General features: G+C 40.4%; 1 protein-coding gene across 1 annotated transcript; it reads right to left on the bottom strand.

The window, feature by feature from the left end:
- Window positions 1-571: 571 nt before the first annotated feature.
- On the bottom strand, window positions 572-18952 carry GALNT15 (polypeptide N-acetylgalactosaminyltransferase 15; the record flags this gene model as incomplete). The annotated part of the gene is made up of 9 exons (XM_009878422.1): window positions 572-718; window positions 1648-1788; window positions 2629-2730; window positions 3802-3942; window positions 7672-7866; window positions 8655-8772; window positions 9354-9521; window positions 17897-18101; window positions 18786-18952. Coding segments are annotated over 9 exons (1384 nt in total), but the record flags the coding sequence as incomplete, so codon positions are not given.
- Window positions 18953-19375: the final 423 nt, after the last annotated feature.

Genomic DNA, 19375 nt, shown 5'->3' with positions numbered 1-19375 from the left:
AATTAAGTGCTAATTTATGCTCTGTGCAATCTCATAGAGGGTAGAAATTTGACTAGTTGGAAACCAGAATTTTAGCTATTACATCTGAAAACATCTACAATTTTTATGCATACAAAACTTACTTTGTTTTATGTGAGTCGAATGCACTGTAAAACAAGGCTAAACCCTTATCCTGGTTTGGCTGGCTTCCTCTTACAGTTTCAAAAGTTTCACAAACATTCTTTTTCCTGTATCCTCAGAAGTCACAGAATATGCTAAAGACAAGCTGTCTGGCAGCCAATTTTCCATGTTTCCTTCAAAGGGCGAACTTAGCTGTCTTCTGCAATAGCGGAGCTGAGAATCTGTTGATGCTCACAGTATCTTTATTCCCTGCTTCACAGAACAAGCAGAAATTTTAGCTAGAGCTGAATAAACCAGGAACTGGCAGCAACTCTCTGAGCCAGGCTCTCAAAGGAGAGACCTTCCTAGCTTCCCTGCATGCTACAGCAAACACAAATACCTGTCTTGTCCATGCAAGAAAACAGAAGTAATGTTAAATTTTGGAGACTTGACCTCCACAGAGACCTGTCAGTCATCTCTGACGTAGCACATGGGAATGTTCAAATTGCCACACCTGATTTGCGTTCTTGTTACATACACCCAAACCCAAGTCCATCTCATCTTCACTCTTCTCTGCCTCTATGCATTTGCCAGACAGGATGTGTACAATCATTCCATTCTAGAAGATGAGAGAAGGCAGGAAATTAAAAATAAGCGTTGTCCAGTAAAAGCTAGGCCATGTTCCTGAAAGTTTTTACATACAGTAGATGACCAGTAATGGCTGGTTGTACAAAATTTTTTATGTATTGTTCCAAACATAATAACTAGATTTAGTTTTGAGCCCAGGGCATGGTGAGTATTTGTAATTCCTTTCAAAGCTGACAGGAGTCGTAGGTGCAGAACTCAATAATTCTTTTTTCCATGACTGTTTTTTCCTATGGGTACAGGTTGTCATCAGCATCTCTACAGTACTACAGGCCATGCAATTTCAAAACGACCAGTACTTCTCTCAGGAACCAAAACAAATTACAGTAGGAACTGTACCAGAGGACTGTAGCATCCCTACAACTACAGTTACTGCTATTTTCCCAGGCTGTCCTAGAGCATGACATTTTTCAGTCTCGTAGAGGAGTTCCTGCTCTCCTGGGCAAAGTTCACTGAATGATACTGAATTCCTCTAATAGGAAGTTTGTTCTTATCTTACAATGCAGGAGGAATTCTAATGTTTCCCCTGCTCCCAAAGGGCTCTCTTTTGGGAGACTTGAGGGTTCCCAGATCCTTCCTCTATCCAAAAAAAAGTGAGCAAGGATTTGCCCTGCTCTTCTTTTCATAGAAGAGCATTATGATTCTATTCCTTTAAGGCCACTCAGACAAACAGTTAAACCGAGGACATATGAATTCAGGTAGGATTCCTGTAATTTGTATTTTTAAACGAAATTTATTTCACATAGATGGTGTGAATGGCCAAGAGGCATCTTCATTTTCATGGGTGAAAATGGCACAGAAGCGAAACTTGCCCCTTCCTCATCCCTTCCCTTGTCAATCACCCAGTGATCCCACAGTCACCGCTGTCAGCTGCCTCCCCCTCCTGGCAGAGTCACCACTGACCTCCTGGACATCCCACTGCTGCTGGCTCTTGTCTGGGTCCTTTGTACAGTTTTGAGGGATAACCTTCCCGTGTCTGACATCAAAGCAAAGCAGCGGAGCAGATCCAAGCCGGATTTCCTTCATGCTGTTATACTCAAAGTTCTATAAAAAGGGAAGGTTTGTATGAATAAGGACATCTCAATTCATTTTTAAATGCTAATTCCAACAATAATTTCCTGTATGTGTTTGTTGAGATGCAACCTGAACACAAGTGAGGGAGGCCCAACAGCCTTGACCCTGCAAAGCAATCCTCCCTGCTAGCTAGTTCTGGCCTGCCTAAGGAAAGGCTTTGTGGACTGAGTATACATGCATAAAGTAAACTCATCCTATAACAAAAAAATTTTCTAGTTTAATAAATATTGAACTGAAGGATGTTTCTGACACACGTCGCAGTTAGAAATGTGCCTGCAGCTCACCCTGAGCTCAGTGTGAGCAGCAAAATTTGCTTGGGACTTGGAGTAAGTGTCTGCAGTCGGTCTGTATTGATTTGGCTTCTCTTAGTGCATGAACTTGCTAGTCTAATGCCAGCTTGGGAGTCTGCATGAATTTTCCTCCTGTCTTTGACTGCAGTTTAGGCACTAAACTGCAGTTTCAGGCATTAATGGCGAAAGCCTTTCCCATTAGTCTAGAATTGTTACATATTTTTCACCTCTAGGCTTTCTGTTGTCCAGACACTACCAAATATACTAACAAGCAAGCATTTAATGATGTCTTCTGAAGCCACACGTGGGCATCTGGCCTCAGTGACATCCAGAATGTTCCCACTTTTCACATGGCACTCAGCTGCAGAGGAGTGGGCATCATTGCCTTAGCACATGCTTGATTTTGGACACATCAGTATTTCCACTAATGTCAATGCAGCCGTTTATGTGTTGGGGTGACTGTGTTCCAGATGGTTCCCTAGAAGTGATACAGTGCCTATGTACTTTAAGTATACAGTACCTGGGTGAGGCTGTCACTGCAAGGAGAGAGTTCGATAGAGCCTTCTGCACTGGCTCTTCCAGGTCTGTAATCTGCACAGAAGCCAACACCAGTATTGTAAAGCTGTAAGTAAAGGTTTAAACTGAAATAAAGCATAATCAGATACAACCGAAATATCCTTCAGCTGACTTTGTTGTGATTGTACCCCTTTATGATAGATGGTTTTGCTCGTAATTCACGCAATATTTTTTTCTTTCAGGCTAGATCTTGGATATTGATCTTGCAAATTGATCTGTTATGAAAGGCAGCATCTCACCGAAGGTCAGTGTTATGCAGTGAGTATTGTTTATGTTGGAGACACCCATTTCTGGTTTTAACTGTTGTGGTAGTTAGAAAAAATCTGTCAAAATTTTTATGCTAATGGAAAATTGCACTTCAGCTGGACACTTCAGTCAGAAAAAAATCAAGATATTCTAGAAGAAAAAGACATGTGACAGTTCTTGTGATCCACACTCGCTTCTTACACTCTTCTCAAGCAAAATTTGATAATAAAGAACAGATAAAATAGTAAGAGGACACAGTAGAATCTGGCTACAGATATCAGGGTGTGACTCAGTTAGTGGACCTTGTCGCCTTGTTGGGGAAAAATCCTTTCCAGTAAGACTACCTGGTATAAATTAATATTTTAATGAATGATAATTATCAACTTCCGTATTTTAACAAAAACATTGAGAATATTGCCTCCTGTAGACAGTCTGCCAAGGAACTGCTATTGTTACCACCTCTGCCCTCAGGAGAAATGCAAGACCAAATGAATGCTTTTTTCTCTCATGTACATGGGTCAGCACATATGTATCTCAGTTGCTGTTGCTGTTGCCATCTTCATGAGGCAACACAACTCTTTTCCTTTACTAATGGCACCTAAATAACCTGAGGTTAGGACATTCTGACAATCTGGGTTCAGCTCCTGGCTGGCTTTCAATGTTTATGTGAGAATTTGGACCAGCTGTTGTCTGCTCATTCCTTTTCTTTCTCCTTCCATCCTTCTTGCATTTTCTCTTTGGACAAAAACGTTTCAAAGCAGGAGCAGCCTCTTACTCTATGCTCACTGAGTTCTTAGTACATAGAAGCAATCCTAGGGTCTTTGAACAATGCAAAACCACTCATCATTCTTTACATTGTGTTTCCTCTTACCTTGCCAGAGAATCTTGGTGTGTCTTTGGGGTCTTTGGGTTGGGAGAGTTCAGGGTACACATTTGATAGAAACCACTGGAAATTTCTACAGCCCAGTCTCTTCTGTAGCTGAAGGCGCTCACTGCAATCTGGCTTCTCTGCCTTTATGGAGAAAGCATAGGGGGAGCAAGGTTACCAGTCTATTTGTGTTAGAGATGCTAGAAGTGAAAATAACTGCATAGGAATTATTTCAACCACCTCTTCTATCCTGCCTGTTATAGATATTGAGATATATATGTCATGAGTACACAAAGGAGGAGGATGAGCTATAACCTTTCTCCAACTCTATTCTAAACTAGCATTTAGTCTGGCACTGTGATGGAAGCAAATGTTTCAGAAGTAGCATACAGTGTGAAAATAACTGTTTTCACAACATAAGTCAGCCTTCGTCATCTTCTTAATTAAATAAGTCAGAGACAAATTTGACGCTTGTTGAACTGAAATTGGTGGGATTGTATTAGATTGTCATTCAGTATAGAATTTGCCCCATTGATTACACTTCAGTTTTCTGGCCTTTAGCAGCCCAAATTAACCAATAATTGTCAGTCCTCCATGATCAGAGGATGTAAGTGATGACAAAATATAGCCAAAAAAAAAAAATTATCATATAATTATCTGACAGTTCCTAAGTCTAGTAAGTGAATGTATCTTGCAGCTCTAAAGATATAGAACCTTTCCTATGATTTATATGTTTTCTTGAATTATATACACACAATGTCAACTCTCACCTGATAGCAACTCTATCCTGAAAAAAGACAAGTGCCTTCAACTCTTGGTGTAGCTATGGGCATTTGCACTGCAAAGGGCTGACAGTTTGAATGTATAAAGGTATTTAGCACTGGCTAACAGTGTTCTGAAAACCTCTAAGTGTGTAAGAGTCTAATCTTTCAGATTCAAAATGACACAAAACACTTCTCTAAATCTCTCAGTGCCCAAATACTAAAAATACCTCACCACCCTTAAAAGTCTTTCTCCTGTTTCTTGCCAGCAGCAGATCTCCCACTTCATATTTCTACTTTTTAAAATGCAGTTTTGGATTCCAGAAAGGTGGTCTGGATTCCTACATCAGAAATTAAATCATAAGCAAAGAATTGCCTGTAAATATTCCTCATAACAGCTATTTTTCTGCATCCATAAAAAAAGGACTTTGCAACATGCCTGGAAATCACTGACAAATGAAGGGCCTTGGAGATCATAGAATCATAAACATTGGAAAAGACCTCTAAGATCATCTAGTCCAACCATCAACCCAATACTACCATGACCTCTAAACTATCAGAGGTATCAGTTTCAAAAGCAGGGATCAATAATGCCAGATGCACTGTTTGTCAGCTCCCATAAGCTGCACTGGCAAAGCTCAATAGTTAAAGAGTCTCTGTTAATAGTTAAAGTCTCGGTTATAGAGAACCTAATTGTTGAGAATCAGTCTTAGATTCAATAAATGTAACAATAAAGTTCAGCAATTCAGCACCACACAAACCTGCACCTAAGAGGTTTTCCTGGGAAACAGAAGTAAAATGCTTCCCCTAAAAAGAAATGTTTTTCATGACTCTGCTTTGGCTGAAGAGAGTGATGACATTAAATCTCATTTTGTCATGCTGGCTACAGTCTGCATTTGATGCTAAACAAATTATGTAAATAATGTAAAGAAAGTCATTATCCCTGTAAACCAGTCTGAAAGGAAACTGCATGCAAATTAATAAACAAACCACACAAGAAGAGGAGAAAAAGAGACAGTGGCTGAAATAGTTGAGAGCTGGGAAGAGGCTTAATCGTGTGCATTAACGCCCAAGCCATGGGCATCCTATGCAGGATGTGATTCAGACCATAAAGCAGGATAACTTATAAAACAATCCAAACGGGGGTCACTAGCTATTTTCTGCAGTGGGCAATGTGGGCAGTCAAGGCTTGAACTGACGCTCGTAGTGGTCAATAGGTGGCTCCGCACAGCCTCGCAGCACAACAAATCCCCGCAGGGCCCATCTGCAGCTGAGCGGTGATAATGTCATTGCCTGCTTGTGTCTCTTGGATAACTTACCGCTGCACTGACAGGCTGAAAATATCGGCTGTGAAAGGAAGGAATAGAAAAAAAGGCCTTTTATGTTATGGTATTCTGGGCACATGAGATCATAAAACTGATCACTTGAAGGAGCATCATGCTTAGGAGTACTGAAAGTATTCTGGCTAGAATAAACTCTCAGGCAAAAGGTCATGGTGTTTACAGCTTGTAAACTGTATCTTCAATGGCTCTAGATTTTAGTACAGAAATTTTTTTCTGAGTTGACAAGAAAAGCCTTCAGGAAATTATTAAATTATTTAAAGACCTAACTGCCCATCTTAAAAGACCTGGCCTAGCATCCTTGTTGCAATTGCATGGCTGTAACTCTTGTGAGTCAGTTGAAGAACATCTGCCCAGTGGAGTTCAAACCTACAACACAGATAAGGAGAGAGAAGCTATTTTAAAAAGTGAGAATAGAATTAAAGAAGGAACATGATAGCCTCAGACTCTAGGATTAGCATAGCAGGCAGACTGGAGCGGCAGATCCACTTGTGGAGCGTAAGGAGGTCAGACTAGGTGACAGGAGAGAAGGCGCGCCAACGCACAGCCCTTTTCCTTGCTTCACTAAAACACATCTGCTGGATCTGGCTTTTTTAGATGATGGCCAGCACTACAATGACTGAGGCATGCAGGACCGAAATGCAAGAGCAAAACCGAATGGAAAACTTCACAGAGCACCTACTCATGCTCTGTCTAACTGTTTTCGGTCAATCTTTTTCTTCCTAAAAGCATGGCATTGTTAAAAGAACAAGAAGATGAATGACACATTTTCTTTCACAACTGCTCACAAGTTTGTCTGCTGTCTTGTAGGAGAGGATATCATTACAGGAAAATATATTGGAGCCAGAGAATTTCTAGAAACTTGAGCAACATTAGCAGCTTCACATTATTAACAACATTAACCACAGCTGTATGACTCCAAATAAACAAACATCCACTTTTTTTAAATACGTGGAATATACGGTCCCTTGACTGATCCTGATCTGCAATGGGTTATACAGTGGCTTAAAAACAAGTGTGGCTGCTCTGTGGCTGTTGGATGGTGTGTAACCCACAGACAGTCCAAGTGTGGCTGCATGCCGGGGTTATGCCACACAATTGGCTGCAAGCCTGTCTTAGTGTACAGGCTGCTGGGAATCCAAATCCCCAGAGGTCGGACTGCTGCCTGATGCTTCTAGTGAAAAAGTAACTTGTAAGTAGTGGCTATCCTGAGATCTGATTTTCTCAGTTACACACAATTGCTCCTGGATATCTGTCAATTCAGGGAAAAAAATCACTTTTTTTGTCCCTAGACCACTCAGTTATGTCCTGTTCCAATAGAAGAGACACCACAGTTTGCCACATGCCCAAGATTACTGAATATCCTCATGAATGACATGAGGAAGGCCTTCAGTAACAAAGAATGAATCCTCTAGAAGGGTCCTTTGAGCACACAGTGCTACTAGCTTTCACTTCAGCTGCACTGCAACCCTCTGTGTACTACTGGTGGAAAAATAAATCACAGCTTGTTGAGCAAGCTGAATAGAGAATCATTTGGAGAAGGAGCCTTACTCTAAGAGATTTGATAACTTCAGAAAACAATTCCTAAGCACAAGTTTCCTACTTACCTTCCTGATTAGACAGCTCTTCCACTGGCAGGTTTCATAAAAAGACTATCCCCGGCACCCGCACATTGGATGTTTGCACTTAGACCCTCCCTCCCCTATTCCACACTTCACCTACCTCAACACACACTCCTTCTCTCAGAAACAAACTACTATAGATGTCTTTACCTTGCTGATTAAGAAAGCCACTGGGTCGTACTTGTAGAAATTCTCTTTAAAAGAGCCCAGCCAGGTCTCTGCTATTCGGATTTTGTTCCTCACAATGGCCTCTTCATAGGAGAAAGCACGGGGAAAATGATTTCGATAGACATGCCCAACTCGGGAGCATGGAATAATTTCCACAGAACCACCACAGAGCCAGGTCTGAAACAAAGGTGAAAGCACAAGAAGAGATTACCTTATTTAGATTACCTTTATCTAAAAAGGAGAAGCTCCTTTACTATAGACTCTACCTTGGGAAATTCTAATCTTCACATTGCTGGAAAGCAGCAAGAGCGTTGTTATATGCTTCTTCATATACTGTTCCCCACAGATACAGAGACACAGAGGAGTTACTGAGCAAGACCGACATTTGATTGGACTCAGTGAGGCTGTTTATATGCTTTTATGTTTTCCTGTGCACAACCAGTGCAGTGTAGTGAAGAGGCCTGAGGGCACACCATCTTTTGTCTGAGGTATTAAAGATTTTATACCCTTTGTGTCTGCAATTTTCATTGCTTTTTCATATCAGTTACTCTTTGTATTCAGAAAAAAAAACGCTAAAAACCTAATATAAACAATTTGGTATTAAACCTGCAGATTGGCAAAGAAATAAAGCTACTCTCTCTTTGGTGCACATTACATGCCAAAAGAGACAGGACAGCATTCAGAAGGTGCCGAAACCAGTGACTCAGTACTCAGGCAGAGAGTGATAGCCAGGGAAACTTCCTTCTCCTGACATAATGCTCCTAACTCACAGCAGCTGCATGTCCTTGTATAGTCCCGACAGATCATGGAGTGTGGGAACAGATTTCAGCAAGGAAATTGATAGTCTCATTATTCTAAGACATTCTGCACTTAACTGCTTTTGTAAATTGCTTCTGGCATTTTCATTCAGGTTCCTTAAAAGCCCAATAGTTACAACAGCTTGATGTTTTAATTTAGGGTCTTACCCTTATAGACAGCTCCAGATTTTCTGCTCCCCACATGGCCATGTCAGAATCATAAGCTCCAGTGTTTTGGAAGTAATGTCGATCCATGGCCACTACTGCACCAGCTACCACAGGACTTCTGCGTAGAAAACAGTACGGAAGTGAACAACTTCAGTTTTGGACAAAGAATTATGTGAAGGGTGAAAATCCCACCATTTCTGTAGTATTACAAAATGATTGAATACTATTCCATATAAGCTTGAATAAATTGATTATCTAACCAAAAGAGAGAACAACTGGAACCTAATTCTAGGATTTGCCTGGGGAGGAGAGCCAAGAGATGAATTATCAAATAAGGCTCAGAACAGTGGGAAATGTTACATACACATACACCCAGAACAACAGACAAAGAGACCACGATGAAGACATCTCTTTTAACTCTGTATGATCAAACCTTCACAGCTTGTCTGGTGAGGTTGTAAGCTAACTGTGTCCACATGTGGAAAGTATTTGTCATACTGGAAGTATGATTGCAATCTGGTTAGAATGATTAATAAAGGCCAAACAAACTCATCGTAAACCAAAACTCTATCCCGTCAAAGAACCTTAACTGAGCATATGCAAGTAACCACATCTCTCTTCTGAAAGCTGGAAGATGACCTAAGTTGTACAGTTTTGCTGCTGAGCTGAGCAGAGGTGTGTTAGCTGATGGACTGTTACCTGATAGGGCTGATGGGAGACTGTCGTACCTTCTCTTCACGCTCTGGCATGGGTTCCCAATGAAAATCTAGTTTCCAATCAAAAACACCTCGATGTAGGCCCACAGAGTGATAGTACTGAAAAGTCTTCCAGTCTATGACATCTATGACAGGGGAAATGACACTGTTTCTGAAAAAGACAATTATTTATTTTATTGTTTATTTTAAAAGACAAAGCACAAATTAAGTTGAGTACTCTGTTAGTAAACAGTGGTTCTCCTCTTTGACACTGTCAAGAACAAGCACTTTTCTAGATGTTGCGTGCCCTTATTTTCCCTGATGACAGAATCTCAGGTGTTCCATGCAGGAGAATACTGAGCCTGCGGTGAGGAATCTAAAGATCAATAATTTATTGATAACCTGTACCTTGCACTGTCATTTGAAGCTATTTGGGATTCTGCTATGAGTTAACCAGCAGAATTCTTACAAAGCTGTTTCACATAGAGACCCCAGCCTCTGATGCTATAGGCTCTGCATGGATGCAAAGTTTATAGCAAAAGATGATTTTGGCCTCACACACTTTACCATCCTTTGATTTTCCTGTGCATGTTTCAAACACTTCATAAGTTGGTCACCTCAGACCAATGAAGAGTGCACTTATCCATATTTTGTTCTGCCAGTTGTTCTGCAAAAACATTTATGACCGAGTTCATAAACCAGTCTCTGTATTTTATCACAAGCTCAAAATGCTCTTGCAAATGCACTGTCACAGTGTAGAATATACTTTATGAGCCATAACAGAGCCATTGCACTGTAAGCAGTGTTCCTCCAATTCATTTCTAACTTGAGTTAAATTTGGATTAGTCTGAGAAGTATTAGACACTTCCCCGTGGTGACCATGTCATAGTATTTCATAGTGGGCTTGTACATCATCTTGGAATTAACTGGAAGTTCAGAAGAAGCAGCAGCATTCCTTGTTCCCAGGTCAATGATGTATCACATTTGGAAATTTTCAGAATATAAATGCAATGGTATTAGGGACTGAAGGAAAATAAGTGTTGAATAACAATGCTGTTCACTCCTTTTCTGTTATTCAAGAAGGATAGCCTCTGGTCTCAGTGTATGGGCTTGCCTATAGGTATAAGTTCTTCTGGAGAGACATCAGTAACATTTACTAGGGATTGAAGTATGCTGGAAAAAATTACCCTTGCTCTAGAGTAAGAGTATACATACAGGAAATTACTCTGGAGTAACATTTTCCCTAGAAAATAGCTTGTCGTTCGAATTGAGAGAGAGAAATTAAATGGTCATTTTGGGTGCAAAATATAGAAGGTTTGATCTCCTCTTTTAAAGACTTAGATGTTGGTCAGAGATGGTCTTGCGAGAAATATGCTTAAAACATGGTACTATCGGTGAAGAAAGGACAGCTCAGAAGTCTCCAACATGGTGAGAGCCCTGTGTGCTTTTCCATGGCAGAGACCAGAACCAGCTGAGCAACATGGTAGTGCTGGATGATGTTAATGTAATCTTGACATATTTTCTCTGCCTTTGCAATCACTAGAGTAATGTTTTTTCAGTATCAGGGTGGGGGGAAACTCCAAACTTTGTTTTATCATAGTTGTCATTTCCTGTAGAGAACTTGAGAAGCCCATGCAGAAACTGAGACTACTGATCATCAGTGAATAGTATGAAGATGAATTATACAGACGATAGCATTAAATTGACTCAGTTATTCCTTTGTTTCCTAATAAAAGCAGACTATCCTATGATGAGCTAAAGGCAGAGGGATTTAAAATAGAGAAGTGATTATATTTCTCCATTCAAGCGTAAACCAGCCTTTGTAATATGTAATAACAGGCACTCTTAGAGTCATGCATTGGGTTTATAAATGAGGAAAATTTAAAGTCACCTGCAACTTTGTAGGCATATACATTAAGGCTGTCATTCTCCCATTTGCTGTCATTCTCCCTCAGGACTCAGGAAGAAATTGAAAGAAATTATATTAAAAATAATAAAGCTGATATCCTCCCCTGATTCTCTTGATGATATCTCTGTGATACTGTTTTACATCCAGAACAGGAGCAACCACCTCAAACTCAAGCCAGCAGGAGCCTTTCTACTGAAAACTGTATTTAACCCTTACTCACTAACAGCATGAAAAGGAAACTAACTCCTTCTAGAAGTTACTAAACGGTAGTGTTCTGATGGACTCACACAAGCAGGTGTTTTTTCTTGGATATGCTGGGAAAAATCCATCTAACAAGTTAAGTGGATTTTATATGACTAAACTTCAAAAAATGAAAAGTCCCTGTAACTGTAAGTTCTACAGCCTGCTGCATTCTCCAGTGTATGAGTATCTTTGACAACTGTCTGGTTAGGAGAGTAGTTGGAGTTGTTTAATTCTTACCTCAGTTTGCTGCTACTTGCTGAAATGCATGCTGTCTACTGCTACTTGTTTATCCAATCTCATCCAGGCAGGAGTGAGGAACTCATCACACCAGGGTAGTTCATTTCACAATTTCAGAGTCAAGAAGGAAATGCCAGGAGGTCATATTTGAGTGGAAGCCAGAAGAGGCAATGTAGACTCAACCATTCCCGTTCGGTCCCCATGTGTTGCCTGATCTAGTAGAGAGGTGGCGTCCCTGGCGGCAGGGAGGCTGGATTAAAATGATCTCTAAGGTCCCTTCCAGCTTGGGCAATTCTATGATTCTATGATTCAAAAAGCCTTGACCATGAAGACTAGACCACATGTGGACATCCAAGATAGTTCAGACAGACTGTGTGGATACTCAGTCATGCCCAGATATATTCTGGATCAGATATATTTTGGATAGGATGGTCCAGACACTTCTGACTATCCTACATTTTTGCATCATTTCAGTAATTTTCTGTCCTTCCTTTTGGATCCACCTTAAATTTTTTGCCACTGTAAAACTCCAGTGATGCTCCAATGCAATTGCTCATAAAAGTGAGCACCACAGCAGTAGTTCTCGTCAAAATAATCCTTTACTTTTAATGCACGCTTTTGCTTTGCTTGTTGTTGGGCATTGACTCTTCAATGCCAATCAAGAAAAATACCTGCCATGATGTAATGGCTTCTGATGGTTTGGAGACCAAGCAATTATCCAAACTATTTGCAAATTGTAACATGGAAAATTACAGTGTTTAAGACGGATGAAAGTAACTCACCAGAAAGGTCACATTCACCCCCGGCTAAATTCAACAATAAACCAGAACAAAATAAAGTCTAATCTCCTTTCCCACAAAATTATACAGTACAAGCTGTTAACTGTGTTTTAGAGCTATTACTCTAGTAGCTTCTTCAGAATGCCAAGATTAACAGTTTTCAAGAATTTGTAAGTGTAACACTAGACCTTCACCTAGTGTAAACTGGTGTAGCTCTGCTGAAACCAATAGAAACACACTTTATTAAAATACTGGGATTGCCTTTCTGATCTGAAATAGAGGACTCCAGTAACTTTATCTTGTGTGAAAACTGGTCAATGTCCAAATTTAATCTTAATCAAGCAGTGCTTTACCTCTCTATTAGTATTAATCCTTTTTTTTTTAGATCCGTTTTCTGCATATTCAGTGGTGGTTTGATGTCTGTGTGGTTCTAAATGCAAATCTGCAGCAGAAGGTAACTGAAAGTTGGAAGATGTTCATAGCTATTCTTTTTGTTTTCAACTGGGTAACCGGCAGCCAGCATCTTCTCGGCGCTTTGAAATGAAACACACACTGGCAAACTACTGCTAATTTTACTCCATGGAATCCAAGGAAAGGGAAAAACAGGAAATTCAAATACAACTAGCAGCAGGGCTTTGAAACATTTGACTAATTTGCAAATATTTCAAATGCTTGGAACATGCATGAACTACAAAAGGTCACAATTCCATGAAAAAACAACCCAAACAAGAACAATTTCCTGGTTTGGGATTTGTCAACCAAATACAAATGCGAATGAAATGTCTTCCCATGACCCTTTACAGTCACCATGGACATGATGTTCTTTTCTATTTCTAGAATAAGTAACATGAAGAGAGGAAGACTTAATTAACACATCTGGTTTGAAGTTTTAGATACACTGTTTTTTGAAAGTGTTCTTTATTGATTCATACTTTCTTTTGCTGGGAAGAGAACAGATTTTATTCTATTTAAATCCTCCTTTACATAAGGGGGGGGAAACAACAAAAAAACAAAAACGCCAAATTAAGCATTCTCCTCAACTAGTTTCAGTGTGGATCATTCCCTGCAAAAATTAAATAGCTAGGAAATCCAGGCAGCCCAAGTTCTCTGGCTCTGCACATCACCAAAACTTCCCCAAGTAACTGAGAACTGAAGCTGGTTCCACAGCACCCTGCATCTTCACTGAAAGCACCTTGCTGGCTGGCTGAAGTCCTGATGAAAATAGTACTGCAAAACATTTTAAATTAGGGTTAATTAAAAGGTAAAATGCAGTGATCAGGAATATCAGCTATGATATTACTTAACTTACAGGCCAGCTCCAGACTGCTTAGGGCATATGAAGAATCTCCTTGAATTGATGGACGACTCGTATGCCTAAACATATACTTCAGATCTCGGCTAGGTAGAGTGCTAAGGGAGTGCTTCATAAAAAAAAAATCTTTTGAACTTGACTTTTTTTTTTTTAAAATCATCAAATTTGTATGTGTGTTATCAATATCTGTAGGAGTAACCAATATCTTTTTACATTGTAGGGTCAGGGCACTGTGCCATGGATCATGCCTAAATCCTCATTACTCCTACTTTTGGCAGCAATATTTGTCTTTGGCTTTAGATTCTTGTCTTCAGTTTCTTTACTTCAACTTCTTTAAAATAGGTCCCCTACTCATTCTGATCTTCACATATCATACAATGTAAATGCAGAACATTAATTTACTGAATTTGAAATGAATGTTATTAAAAAATTGAGGATGTAAATCAGACAAAAAGAGAAGTCCCAGGAAGCAGGCTGTTAGATGTGAAGTATATGGAAGGTTTTCGAAACAGGGAGAGTAGCATGGAAATGCAGGCTCAGATGCTGGGGTTGTGTGGGCTCAGAATGGATAATATTGTGCTTCCCTGAGCCTGTGAGCAGGCAGAAAACAGATACCTTATGTATTTGGTAGCTTGAAAAGCTGGGTATGGGCCACTGAGAAGTGAAGAATCAGATGAAAAGAGATGAAGGAGCTATTCAACTTGAGCGAAAAATATTTCCTGTCTCTCTAGTGTATTACCATAAAACTAGAACCAAACAATTTTTCTGGACAGAACTCTCATTTCTATTCCCCTGTCTACAAACAGAGCTGAATGGGAGCAAACAGAGAATAAGAGAATTTTCCACTGCTATGTTCATTTCTTATTCTCTTTAACAGCATTTTCATTAAAGATTAGTGACCTAGAATCATGGAGTTAAGTAGAGGCTCTTGGAATTTCAGAAACTAGACAGGCATCTTTTCATAATATCACAGGCTTCCATTTCCTAACGCAGTGTTTGAGCCATGGCATAGGCAGTGCATCAGCTTGGAGGGAAACAGCCCTTGCAACGAGGGGAAAGGTCCTAAGGGCAAGCTACCCCTTTGCAAGCTACCCCTCTGCCACAGTGATGGTGCCCATGCCTTTTTTTAGAGGTGGAATTCCTCACCAAGGTATATAATCAAGGCTCGTTTTGCTTTCATGCAGTATTCTCAGGAAACACATTCAGATTTTTTTTTAAAAAATCATCCTGCTTCAGCATGATGGTCCCTGGTTTTAGGTTAAAGGAACAACCCTTTCATGGCTTCATGGCTTAGTTTGTTATATTCCCCCTCTGCCTTCACTGCATTTGGACCACATATAAACCAGCAGCCATATCCTGCAATCTCCTGGAAAAGGCAAACCCTTCAAAAGTCGACTGCAATAATGGCATGGCTGCATTGCTATGCACCACGCACCTCACCTGGAATTACCTGGGAACACGAACAGTTGTCAAATGAAATGATCCGTGAGGCATCTCATCTAGTTTTCTAATGTTGTCCAGGTGCCTACTGTATTCATCCTTGAATAATCAAAATGTCAAAGGATGCTTCACAAACCACGGAACCATTCTGTAGGTGATACAGTAAGTCAATGCACGGCTTCGCAGTCAATTGAAGTCAAGTCAAGTTCATGGGACTAGTCCCAGTCAAGGTGCCCATAAATGTGTGTGTAACAATTCTAAAAAGACTCAATAGTTCTGGGGAAAATAATTTTGACTGGGTTAGTGAATAAAACTATCACGTAGGGAGCTGAACTGTCATCACCTAGAGCAAGCCAAATATATGTCAAATATTTCCATACCTGTAAAACTGGGATAATTTTTCTCAGGTTTGTCCTGTCTGTCATTACCACAGGCTACTAAGAACAGGGGGTCTCCCCCTTTTTGTGAGTATGTTCAACTCACAATGAGGTCTCAGTTTGGGCAAGGATCTCTCGGTCACAATAATAGTGGCAGACCTGATCAGGAGTCTAGAAAATTGGCCCTAATCACAATTTTCAAAATTAAAATCTCCCTCCAGCTCTGTTACGCTCCTGCAAAGGTCTGAGCTTTGGAAAGGATGCATTTTCCCTTGCCAGCAAACAACTCATTCTAAGTGATCAAGTGTTTTCCCATCCTGTGTCTCCAGCAAATGCACCTGAGTTGCAGCTTGATTGGTACATTCAGAAGAGTAAAAGTGGATATTTCCCCAGTCACTGTAAGCTTTTTTTCACCATACTTTCCTCAATTGGGTAGTCTCAGGGAGTGCACATGATTCAATTTAACAGCTCTTCAACTGCTAAATGAAGCCAAGTTGACTATGCGAATGCTTTACATTTCCACAGTGATCTCCACGCAAGCATTACAAGCAATTTAGGAAAAACTACGAATTAACTTCCTTATCAAGTCAACATTATTATCACCATTCTACAGCCAGGCAAAGAGGGACATGAAGGCAAGTGATTGCCAGTGCCTTAGAGCATGTCCTTCCTGTGCACTGGAGGATGGCACAGGTTCTCCACATCAGCAGTGACGAAACTTCCAGGGTCAGACACAGTGAATGACACAGCACACAGAAAGGGATGGCTTAGCCTGCACTATTATCCAAACGCTCTCCCACCTTTGCTCCATTAATCCAATTAGCTAACTCAGTGTTAAATTCTGCCCTCCTGGAGAAATGAATGAGCAAATGGGCCCTACAGAAGAAGTGGATCCCTTTCTCACCCACTGTGACAGTGCTACAGAAATCTCAGAGCAATGGTTAGCTTGGTGGCTCTGATTTCCCTCTGCAGTGATAATTTTTGACGGTGAATCACTACACTTGTGGTGCGGTCCTAACTTATCTCTTGCCATTGTAATTCTCCCTTCACTATAACTCTCCTCTGAGACTGTTTATAACTCTCTTAATTTCAGCAATACAACCTTGAATAAGGACTGGCCAATTGATACAGACAGGAGTTTTACATGACATCAACAATAGACTATAGCTCAAGGCAGAAGAATCACAAAGTATATTCATAATAAACCATCTAATAAGTCAGCAGACAAAAAATAATCTGCTTTTCCAAGAAGGACCTTTTATAAAAGAATATTTCTAACATCCTAGGGCAGCACTACTCTTGCTTTCAGTATTCTAAATGTTTTCATCTGACTGATGTAATAATTTCTAAATACTCACATTAATTCTCTTATAAGCAAACATAATTAGCCATAAAAGCAGCTTGTTTCAGTGCCTGGGAACAGCCTTTGAAGGTCTTTAGTATGACTACTTAATGGTCTGGTAAGAGTTTTAAAGATGTTTTTCTTCTTTTACCCCCTCTAGCAATTATTCATTTTTTCCCAAGTGGCTTATGGGTAATGATAGACAAGTTAATGTACAAATTTTTCTTTCAGAAAAGTTGCTTTAATAAAGGATTTACTGTCATGTAATTGTTGAAACATTTGCAGTGATTTAGTGTCTTTGAAGGACTTAGGGACTGCCTAAGCTCAGCTGTACAGTAGAGAGCAAGACCAAGCACCCACCTAAACATGTAAGAGTCAGAAAACAAGAATCTGTTATCTTCTTCTGTCAGTCTGTTAAAATATCTGTGATTAGCTATAAGTGTTTAGGCTGCCCAGAAAGTTTATTTTTTCTGTGAAGCAGAGATGGCAAATGTGACATTGGTATGTAGCCAAACTGGCTCAGGAGGACAAAGCTTGTCTTTGTCACTGAAACAGCTAAAAAGTAACAATAATGGAGTCCTGCAGTAGTTTCTCTGGTGGATGTTTGACAACTTGTAAACAGCTTGAGACTGCAACCGTTTAAATTCAGACTAACAGGAAGCCTTCTTACAGGTCTAACTGGATAAAAACTCTGACAGTTCAGCGATACTGGGTATGAAATGAAGGTTATCAGCTGCTTCACACATATTAGTGGTGCATGTGGTGGTGACGTAGAAAATAAAAGCAATCTGACCAAAAGAAAGAAGGTAGCCAAGAGAGGATAAAAAAATACCCAAATCTTTCCAAGTACATCTCTTTCAGCAGAAATTAGCATATGAAGGGAGCTCAGAGGTCACAGGAATATTTACCGGTTGCTGGACAGCCTGGCTAGGAGGGGTTCCAGCCAGCCCTTCTGACACTCGCAGTGTGAATCCATGAAGACAAGCACGTCCCCGGTTGCCCGTGCAGCTCCAAGCATCCGACCTCGGATGACTCCAAGCCTCTTGTTGCTCCGGATGAGTTTCACGCCATCCAGCTTAGAGATGTATTCACTTAGAGCTGATTTCAGGGGCCCTGTCAGAAACAGAACAGTCACTGAAATGTTTTGTCTTTGATCCAAGCTGTTACTGAAAAGCAACAGGTAGTAGGAGATGCTACTTCTTGCTGGTAAAATGTTTTGGGGGCCTTCGTTTCACATGGTCAAGTAGGGTGTGCTCCAAATACTCCCAGAGCAGCACAATGTCAAAGAGAAGTAGAGACTAATGGAAACTGAGATTCATTTCCTGCAAAAAAACTAATGGCCTCCTCTCCTGTTTTCAGCAAAAGATGGATTCTCTCATCATCTCACAAAAGGCACATACCAGAGTGAGATACTACAGGTGTTTGGCTTTCCATTGCACTTTGGATTACTTTAGCAATGTGGAGTTTTCTACTCTAGGCTCCAGCCAAAGTCCAAGTCCGGAAATTATTACAGCAGATCTCGTCCAGTAGGAAGGCTAAGATTTGCATACTGTGATCTTATTTTCAGAGTGATTGGAAATGATGGGGGCAAAAGAAACATATTTCAAAGTTGAAAGGCTAAACTGAGATGAAGAGTGAAAACTGGCAGCCACCTCAGGGCTCTGCTTAGCTCTCTTAGCTCCCTTCCAAAGAGGGTCCTCTTTACCTTATACTCTCCTCACATACTTCTTGGAAGAGGACAGTTTCTCCTCAGAAGCTTTAGAAAAAACAATTCACATGCAGAGAGATGGGGGCTACCTTGCTGGCTGAGGTCATCAACAAGGATGATATCCTTGAGGGAGGCCTTTGGGGCTGTGTCCATAATGCTGTGCACGGTCCTCAGCAGGGTAGACCAAGCTTCATCATGGAAACAGATGATGACACTAGCAGTAGGCAGACTGGAGTCATATTCTTGCTGGAGGCACCTGCACAGAATCAAATTGGGGAGACACTGGAAATGCTGGTACAACTGACTACTTTCTTTTCAGAGCAAAGTTGTAAGCTACACCTAAACCTTCAGGGGTGGAAAGCAGTTTAAAGTCTCAGCTCACTTCTAATCAAGAAAAGGAACTATGAAGGTGTCCAAGACTGGCATACAAAGTGAAAATACGAGAATGACACTATAAAAATCAAAATACCAAAAGAAGAAAGTTCTGCTATGTCCTGGGATACTTTTTTTTTCTGCTCTGTCAGCCTCAAAACACAGAGATCAAATCAAAATGGTCCAGAAGGCAACAAGAAACTGAAAAGACAATTAGACAAAGCAGAGATAACTGAAGCAGGTCAGTCAGCTTCCATCAATTTCCACATTTTCTCAAGAACAGAGAAAAGAGCAAACTGAAATGCAG

The sequence above is a fragment of the Apaloderma vittatum genome, unplaced genomic scaffold, assembly GCF_000703405.1.
Source record: "Apaloderma vittatum isolate BGI_N311 unplaced genomic scaffold, ASM70340v1 scaffold7981, whole genome shotgun sequence".
Taxonomy (NCBI): Eukaryota; Metazoa; Chordata; class Aves; order Trogoniformes; family Trogonidae; genus Apaloderma; species Apaloderma vittatum.
This window is presented reverse-complemented; position numbering and strand designations above follow the sequence as displayed.